At 46.0% G+C, this 9,208-nt stretch overlaps 2 protein-coding genes across 2 annotated transcripts; one reads left to right on the top strand and one right to left on the bottom strand.

Moving 5' to 3' along the window:
- Positions 1-922: 922 nt before the first annotated feature.
- On the top strand, positions 923-2,312 carry LOC126523980 (uncharacterized). The gene is made up of 2 exons (XM_050172384.3): positions 923-1,301; positions 1,750-2,312. The coding sequence occupies exons 1-2, from the start codon at positions 1,093-1,095 to the stop codon at positions 2,243-2,245; spliced, it is 705 nt and encodes a 234-aa protein (XP_050028341.1). The 5' UTR covers positions 923-1,092; the 3' UTR covers positions 2,246-2,312.
- A 62-nt stretch (positions 2,313-2,374) lies between these two features.
- Positions 2,375-4,529, bottom strand: LOC140218866 (uncharacterized). The gene has a single exon (XM_072288571.1). It carries the CDS (start codon positions 3,767-3,769, stop codon positions 2,459-2,461), a length of 1,311 nt encoding a protein of 436 aa, XP_072144672.1. The 5' UTR covers positions 3,770-4,529; the 3' UTR covers positions 2,375-2,458.
- Between the last annotated feature and the right edge of the window lie 4,679 nt (positions 4,530-9,208).

Genomic DNA, 9,208 nt, shown 5'->3' with positions numbered 1-9,208 from the left:
TGTACATTAGTGCCAATCACCTGTAGCCACCGTGATTCACTGGAAGCAAGATTATCCATAGCAGATGTAAACAAGGAAGTGCCTCGCCTGTACACTTTGTCTTGAGAGCCGCACGGCCAGACGGTCTTTCTTACCCGCTCCAATCGCGTCTTTATGAAGCGAGGAAAAGACCGAGGAGCGTAGAAGATGTTCAGAAAGCTGCGAGGCAGTTCGCAAGAGAGATGGCTGCACATACTGCAAGTCCACTTTTGGATCACTGGCAGTCTGCAACACTAAAGAAAGCAGACAGTTTGTTTGGCGAGACGTGTGAAGGCAGCCTCTTGTGCAGTCAGAAACCACTTGTACCACATGACTTCACCACCTATTTATGCCCAGAAATTCAGGTTGGGGTGACTACAGAGTTGACACCCATGCAGCCAGCATTTTTTCCAGAACCCTTAAACACTGTTGTGTCGTGCGTGGGCCTGCCACCAATGCAGCAGGCTGTAATCGAGGCAAGCACATACATGCATGTAGCACGCCGGCATTTAGCATGGAATAAAGCACAGGAAACACGAGAACGTTGTGCACATCTTTCCCTTCTTTATGTCTTCGACCTATGTAGCATACTCTTGCTACGTGCTGCATAACTTGTGTTAACTAACCCACTTCGTCACGTTTATAAGGCTTTTGCTTATTAGCAACCAAACATAATATTTACAAAGTTATCTTTACTGTGGTTATGTCTTCCTGTGCGTTAACTCTAACATGTGCTGCAACCTTACACGCAGGCTTTTGTGTGCTGTCTGTTGATGAAGCTCACCAGGTTGAACAGACCTCTTGCGAGCAGAGCCTATTCATAGCATGCATGTAGCATGGAATGAAGCCAGAAAATGCAATAACATTGTGCACGACTTCCAAGTAGTGCCCGTGTGTATTTCGACGTGTGCTCTTGGTACTCACTATATACATTACTTATGCTAACTAACCTACATTTTCATAACACTATTTTTTCTGCTTAGCAACCGAACAGTTTTATTAGTTTACAAAACTATGCTGACTCTGTTATGTCCGCTTTCTGCGTGTTAACTCTAACATGTGCTGCACCCTTATATGCAGGCTCTCATGCTGTCTGTTGATGAAGCTCGCCAGCTTGAGCAGACCTCTCGCCAGCAGAGCCAAAGTGCGACATGGAAAGCTGCTCGCAAAGACCGCTTGACTGCTTCGAATTTTGGTGTTGCTGTTACACGTGAGAATTGGACAGAGAAAGGCCTGCAGAACCTCACCACAGACCGAGATCTGTCTAGAGTAAGGGCCATCCAGTAAGTACGGGTCCAAAAACATTTTCTTGGCCAAGTTAGTTCACAACAAAGTGAGAACTATAGCACAAGAAGACAAAGTGTGCAGGCGAGGCACTTCCTTGTTTACATCTGCTATGGATAATCTTGCTTCCAGTGAATCACGGTGGCTACAGGTGATTGGCACTAATGTACAGGTACAATGTTATTAACAGATTACACATGTGTACCTGTTGTCACACATTGATCGAAAACCTTGGAAATGGGAGTAGCTTTGCACACTATATTGTCAATCAAGCTTTTAGTCGTGGGTACAGGTTGGCCTTTAATAAATATTATTTTATTAAACTGCGCTCCTCAACGTTGTTACAATATTAGCATATGTATACACACCGTATGTACTGCCTAACGTGGATTGTATCACAGAATGCAAGTAAAAGACAGAACTTGCATCATGGTATTTTTGTTTCAGGTACGGAGTTTCAAGCGAAGCCATGGCTGTTCAGAGATATGAAACAACCCTCCGAACCTTCCAGCACAGTATTCAGACCTTTCACTGCGGCCTTATAGTGGATCCCACGTGCCCATGGCTCGGTGCATCGCCTGATCGTGTGGTGTGGAACCCAGAGGAACCGAATCCTCATGGTATTGTCGAAGTTAAGTGCCCATATTCAATGAAAGACTTGAAAATACCAAGCACTCATGGCTCGTGCCTTGTGAAAGACAGCTACGGCACGTACAGGCTAAACCACACCCACTATTACTATTATCAGGTTCTTGGGCAGATGGCCCTTTCAGGGCTTACTTGGGCTGATTTTGTCATGTATGCTCCACAATTTCTAGTTGTCGAAAGAATTCGATTCAGTGAAAGTGAATGGCAGAAATGCAAAAATAGGTTGGGCAGCTTTTATTTTTCTACACTTCTGCCGTACTTGGCAAAAAGATGCAGTACGAACAATGGATGTTGAATTCAAGAGATTACAAAATGAATGAGCATTTATGTATTTATCAATAAAGTTGTGATACTATTGACAATGCCTTGTATCCTTTTCTTGAAACGAGTATTGAAGCCATGTGCTCATTGCTTTGGCCATGCTAGCTTGGCAATCACTGCGAAGGTTATGTAGTACTCAACTGACAGCTTCCACATTACTGCAGCAAGATTGTTGCTGCTGCAGATCCTAAGTTGCTATTAAAGGACTTTGAAGATTGCTTAAGAATGCACGCAATGCCCAAATTTCATTAATGATCGGTGCAAATGACAGTGGGATGGGCCTGTCAAAAATCTGAAATGCCTTAATACGTTGAATGCGCCGCTCGACATGTATTCTGAGACTTGCAATTTCCTCTGTTTGTCTAACTTCTTCTTCAGTAAGGTGCTGTCTCTGAAGGAAAGGGGGAATGTTCAACGCAATTCCTTTTGCACTGAGCAGGTCCTGTATCTTAAAGCCCTTGTCGGCCATTACCGAGTCGCCAGGCTCAAACTCGAGTTTTAAAAACCCGCTTTTTTCAACGAGCTCTTTGTCTGGCACCGACGCTGTAAATAATTTTGACAGAAATGTGATCGTTCCATCAGATGAAATGACAACCAAACCTTTCATTCTATTAGTTGACTTGTAGGTTGAGTAGGTTGCCGACTGAAGGACCACAGAGCTTGGAACTTCGCATCTCACTTCTGTCGCGTCGATAATGGCTCTTGTTGATGGGTATCGCTCTTTAAAAATGGCTGGCATGGCCTTATCAACCTCGTCTCTGCTCAGCCAAAGGTCCATATGGCCAACCTGCAAATAAATAAAGCTGATCCATGTGGTACATATTCTGGATACTGTAGCAATGGACACCCTGAACCTGTAGGCAAGGTCCCTTTCGAAAAGCCCAAGGCGCAACCTGACGAGAACAAGAAAAAGCTGGTCCTTAGCCGTCAGCATGTGCGGCCTCCCTGCATTACTTGATGAACTTAAACAGCTCCTAGACCATACTTTTATATTTTCCGCACACTCACTGGGGTTTATCAAACGGAAGAAGCACATGAATGATTCAAAGTTTGAAAGTCCAGTGTAGAAACTAATGTCCTCAGGGCTGTCCTTGAAGCATTCGACAGAAAATTGCCTGCTTTTATGCCGATCAAGCTTTTTGTTTTCCATATTGAGTATTTCATACTCTCTTAGAGCTTTATAAAGCACATCTTTTGCTGACTTCACCTCTTTCGTTCTAATTTCCAAGTCGCTCTGCAGTTGTTGTATACGTACTTGAAGCAGAGAGAGCTGCGTCTCGAGCTCAGGCACTCGCTCTGCATTTGCTTTCGCAGACCTCACCTCTTCGGTCCTACCTTCTAGGTCGCTTTCCAGTTGGTGTATGCGCATTTGGAGCACAGAAAGCTGCTTCTCGAGCTCCAACACTCTAACTGCACATGCACAATCACACACTTCGTGGTCTCGGACGTGGGTCGCACTGGCCGGCTTTGAAACACTTGCACACTCTGTGGCGTCCATAGTTTCAACAGCTGTTGAAGAATCCCGCGACGCGGCGACATCACTACTAGGAGAAAGCGGTGGTTGTCACGCAAACCCGGAGCTGCTAGCCTGGCCGACGGCGGAAAGCAGTTTCATTTTCGCGACACAGTGTTGTCGTTCTTGCTGGTGGCTTGGGTTTTCCAAAGGCAAACACGCTCGGCACGGCGTCAACCCGGAGATAACGCCGATCGCCGACTACATTCGGCAAGTAGCTGTCGGTGGTGAAGTGATTCGAGCACACCTTTGTGTGCTTCGTCACGACAAAAAGCTTTCCTTCATCGCGCTTAATAGCTACAATCCATTTCTTCTTCAGATGCGGATCCTTCGGAAAACAGAAGAACGACACCTGTAAGACGATAAAAGCGACGTAAGACGCGCGCATGAGACGCAACAAACAGTAAACGAAATGTATACACACGCATACTTGCCTTCGAGCCATTGTCGTCCAGAACTCCTCGCTGGTTGCAAAGCGGCACGCAGCAATGCACAGGCATGTTACCGAATGCCGTGGAGAACCGGATTCAACGGAAATTCGTCGGGCAGGCAGATGAAAACTTCGGCGCTCAGTATAGTTTTGCTTGCCGGTCCGTTTCGTCAGTGCGCGGAGACGCCTACTTCGCCCAGCTAATGGCGCCGATCTCATAGTCGCTGTCGTTCTCAATAGGTGGCGTTGAATTCTGAAACCGCCGTATTCCGTTAAATAGATTACTATCTGTGCTTCTGTATGTTGTAAACTCAGTAATTGACGTCATTAGCTCCACCTGACCTGTACGAAAATTGTGGTCATGTAGTGCTTCATTCATGATTGAGAATAAACAATGTAAGCTTACTTGTCTGACGTGTTTTTTTTTTGCCAGTTGAGGCCTCTCGGTCACCTGGCAATATAATAAAGGTACCGATAGTCAGTTTAGAGTATCGTACACACGAACACAGCTCCGAAAGCGGTAGCAAATCACCCAAAACCAGTGAGCGAGCAGCACAGCGAACGCCTCCAGCCGCTACCGTAGCGGCCATATTGCTCAATACGTAATGATGATGATAATACTGCCAGCGCCATCTCTAGGTCGCATACTTTAGTTCACAACGTCACCGCTACTCTCATTTCCGTTGCACTGTGGTGCAAGGCATAGAGTATGGTGCATGGATGGATGGATGGATGTTATGAGCGTCCCCTTTGGAATGGGGCGGTGGGTTGCGCCACCAAGCTCTTGCTACTATGTTGCCTAATATCCTACCTAGGTTAACCAATGAAAAAACAAAAAAAAAAAACACTATGAACTACCACGTCCAAATTTTCTGATACCCTATTGCGAACTGTGCTTTTGTACGTCTCCGTCTTTTGTCGTTTCCCTACTTTTCTTCCACCAATCCTCCAATCGCCTCTTACTGATGTCTATTGAGGACCTGTTTGCTTTACCACTGCTTCCGCTGAACCCAAGGGCTTCAAGGAGGCCAGTGGTGCCTAAGTCGACCGCTGGATAGACGTCTTCACACTCTAATAAAATATGCTCCGTCGTTTCCCTAGCTTTACCGCAGCAAGCACACATGGTGCAAGGTACAGTACAGGGCGCCTCTGTCGGGCGCCGGAGAAACTATTGCGCAGGTGCAGTGAGAGCCGCAGGCGGGCCTTCGCGCGTCGTCTGCTACAGTGCGCCCTGTATTGCGGTGAAGTGGACTTCAAATTTGCACTGCCTCCGCAGAACGCCGATCGGAGAAACGTTTCTGAATAAACAAAAGACTGCTGAGAAGCCTATCAGCTGCTTTTATCCCGTTTCAGCAACCGTAGCAAAGTTTCCTGCGTGCCTGGTGAAGTTGAAACACACAAATAAGCATGCCGGGGAGGAAATGCGCGCCGCGTAATATTCGAAGCTTTATACTACTGCTGCAGCACTACGATCCGCCATTTTTTTAAATTCTTGGCGTCTTGCTGAGTCGCTGGTAATAAGTGTTAGCAGACGACTGCTGTTGTCTGCTGAAACCTCGGCGCTACGAAAATTATTCGGAGCGGAATAGTAATAGTGGTGGTGGAGCTACATTTTCAGTCTCCTATTTTACCTTGCCACAGATAGAGGTAGACGGCCAGGTAGACTCATCAGCGTTTGAAAACAATCCCTAAGGTTTACCAGGACCTAAGTCTTCAGCTTTGCAAAGTTTTAAGTAGTTGCTGAGAGGATATTTATGAAGGCGATAGCGTTTAATTGTTCCCACTAGCGTCCGTCCGTTACATTTTAGGTCACGTGACCTTAATATCACGGTGCAGCGCGTCGTGATGTCACATGATCCCTCTGCCACGCTTGCGCCAGCTGCTCTTCTCATCTGTCACGAAATGAATTCAAGCGCGGCAAATTCAACTCAGTGGAATGAGTCGCAAAAGGCTTTCGCCTTCCCGCAGTTAATAAACATATATGTGCCTCCAACGAGTTTTACTGTTCACAGGTGGCCGTAGGAAAATATGACGTACTGTGTTCCCGCTAAGTTCCAAGTATGTGGCTGGCGTATTGAAGCAGGACATCTTGAATCGGGTATGTGGACAATTTAGTCAGCCGCCTTTCAATCTGCCTCTAACACTTCCATCAGGGCTTTCGGATGAGCGCTAAAAGCATAACCTTTCCTTCGGTTTAACGTGACAGTGCAACTTCCCGGTTGCGAAATTTCTATGACGAAGGTTATCTAAAGACGTAAACCGTCAAGTCACCCAACTGTCTGCCGCCGAGTGCAACTGCTTTCGCGAGTCATTCGGCGATTAAGACTACAAGAACGTTGCCGTATCACCACTGCGGCCCGAAATGTGATTCCCGCCTGTCTAGACCGAGAGCGCAGGCACGTCTGGTCGCTTCAATGTTTTCTGCTTGTGGGCCGCACTAAACGAAATGTCGAGAGTGCCGGAGGACGAAAGACCTGTAGATTTCTGTGTCAAAAAAATTAAAGTATGGGGCTTTACGTGCCAAAACCACTTTCTGATTATGAGGCACGCCGTAGTAGAGGACTCCGGAAATTTCGACCGCCTGGGGTTCTTTAACGTGCACCTAAATCTAAGTACACGGGTGTTTTCGCATTTCGCCCCCATCGAAATGCCGCCGCCGTGGCCGGGATTCGATCCCGCGACCTCGTGCTCAGCAGCCTAACACCATAGCCACTGAGCAACCACGGCGGGTCGATTTCTGTGTCAGAGTATGCTCACTGCGATAAAGAATACTCAGACATGTGTAGTACTGCAGCTACGACTACTCTGCAACGAGTCTTCGACTCAACGACGACCTTTCCGCAACATTTTTAAACTTCGATCCTATTGTATGGGCAACTAATATTAACCATTGGTAAACGAGTGCTCCCATCTTGTGTGATCTCTGGGGACTGAATATCGACGCTGAATAGGCATGGAAAACTGCGGAGATATTGTCTGAGTCTAATATGAACACTGTAGCAACGTACTCGCGCAATTACAAAAACAAAAAACAGGCAAAGGTAAATACCAGTATGCTTTACTTCGCAGATATGCACAAGGCAGCCCGGCCGTGACTATGTCGACTGACATACCGTTGTTCGTGCAGGTCTTTTCGGCCTGCGTGCTCTTCACTGCAGCTGGCCATCTACATCGCGCGGACCATGGCTTCTGCCCGCTGGAGTTTGCGTCCGTTCAAGCACCGTGCTTCCCTGCTTTGGAAAGTGAAGACGGCGCATCCCGTCCGGATCCTGATATCTGGATGGTACCGCTGCTGTCGCACGTGTACATCAACTACCGCGCAACATTTGGGCGCACGATGACGCCAATGGACTCTGACGTCGGCACACGCCCACCGCTTATAAAAGGATCTTCACCGGCTCTTTCCTTCAGTGGACACGGCAGCCCGGCCGTGACTATGTCGACTGACATACCGTTGTTCGTGCAGGTTAGTAAAAAAAAATATTGGTTTCCGTAGCAATTTCCTGTTTGGTCGTGCTGCCGTGTCCATATATCCTTTGGAATTGCTTGTGTGATTGTTTGTCAGTGGTGAGGATGTTGCTGTTAATATCCGGAGACGTTGAAGAAAACCCTGGTCCTCTGACTGACGAGATGCTTAAGGAACTACTTGAAACGCAGAAGAAAATCCTGCTTAAGCTTAATGACATACAAGAAAAGCAAGCTTCCTCTGATACTAGTTTGCAACTTGTTGAAAACAGATTATCGACGATAGAAAATAAATTGCTGTCTCTGGATGAAACACGTGACAGGCTCACTAAAATTGAGAATTTAGTTATCAGGAATGATGCTAATTTGGCAGAGGTCGGCCGTAAAGTTGATGATTTAGAAAACCGATCTCGACGAAATAACATAATTGTACGCGGAATTGTGGAAGAAGGGCAAGAAAGTGAGGAAATGCTAATGAAAAAGGTAAATGAGGACATATTCGAAGGTATACTCAAGCTTAAGTTAGGCTCCATCGAGAGGATTCACAGGCTCGGAAAGAGGATTCCTGGTGTGAACCGCCCGATCATACTAAAGTTCGTAGATTTCAGGGATAAGAAAATAATACTACAAAATTGTTCCAAGCTCAAAGGCACCCAGATTAGTATTAGCGAACATTATTCTAAAAGGATTGTTGAATTACGAAAGAAGCTGTGGAATTCTTGCTCTGAGGAAAGGAAAGGTGGAGCAAAAGTGGCATTGATCTTCGATAAATTGAAAGTTAATAATGTAATGTTCAGTTGGGATGAAGATAAACATGAAAGGGTCAAAGTTGTGCAACCACTTCGCGCAAGAAACACCTGACATCCCCGTGCGAAAGAGGCAAAGTTTAGTATTATTAATGGGAACGCCAGAAGTATCCTAAATAAGTTGGAATCCCTAGAGAGCATTGTCTTGGAGCATGAACCAGATGTTATGGGTATAACAGAGACATGGCTGCGTAAGGATGTAAATGATTCAGAGGTCACACCCCCTGGGTATTCAATTGTCAGAAGAGATCGGGAAGGCCGAGGTGGTGGCGTAGCATTCTTGATAAAGAACAGTGTACCATATGATATTCTCGAGACTGAGAAAGCGATGGAAACGGTCTGGATCAAAACAAAGTTGGGTGAACATCAAGTCCTTATTGGTTGTATTTACAGGGCTCCTAACTCACCCGTAGACGTTATTTTGCATTTAAGAAAATTTATGGAGTCTAGCATGCATCAAGGCAATAACATTATACTTTTAGGTGATTTTAACTTGGCCGGCATTGATTGGCCGACACTTTCACCGGGACAGACTGAGGTTTCAAGTTGTGACCAGCTTTTGGAGCTAGCTTTCTGTTTAGGCCTAACCCAGGTAGTGACAGATTATACAAGAATCTGTGAGACTAAGTCATCAATACTTGATTTAATTTTTCTGTCAAATTCTTTAGTACCATATCTAGAAATATGTAAAACGGAGGATGGTCTTTCGGAGCATAAAATGGT

This window comes from Dermacentor andersoni, chromosome 6 (assembly GCF_023375885.2).
Source record: "Dermacentor andersoni chromosome 6, qqDerAnde1_hic_scaffold, whole genome shotgun sequence".
Taxonomy (NCBI): domain Eukaryota; kingdom Metazoa; phylum Arthropoda; class Arachnida; order Ixodida; family Ixodidae; genus Dermacentor; species Dermacentor andersoni.
The sequence above is the reverse complement of the archived record's forward strand: the minus strand, read 5'-3'. Positions and strand labels throughout refer to the sequence as shown.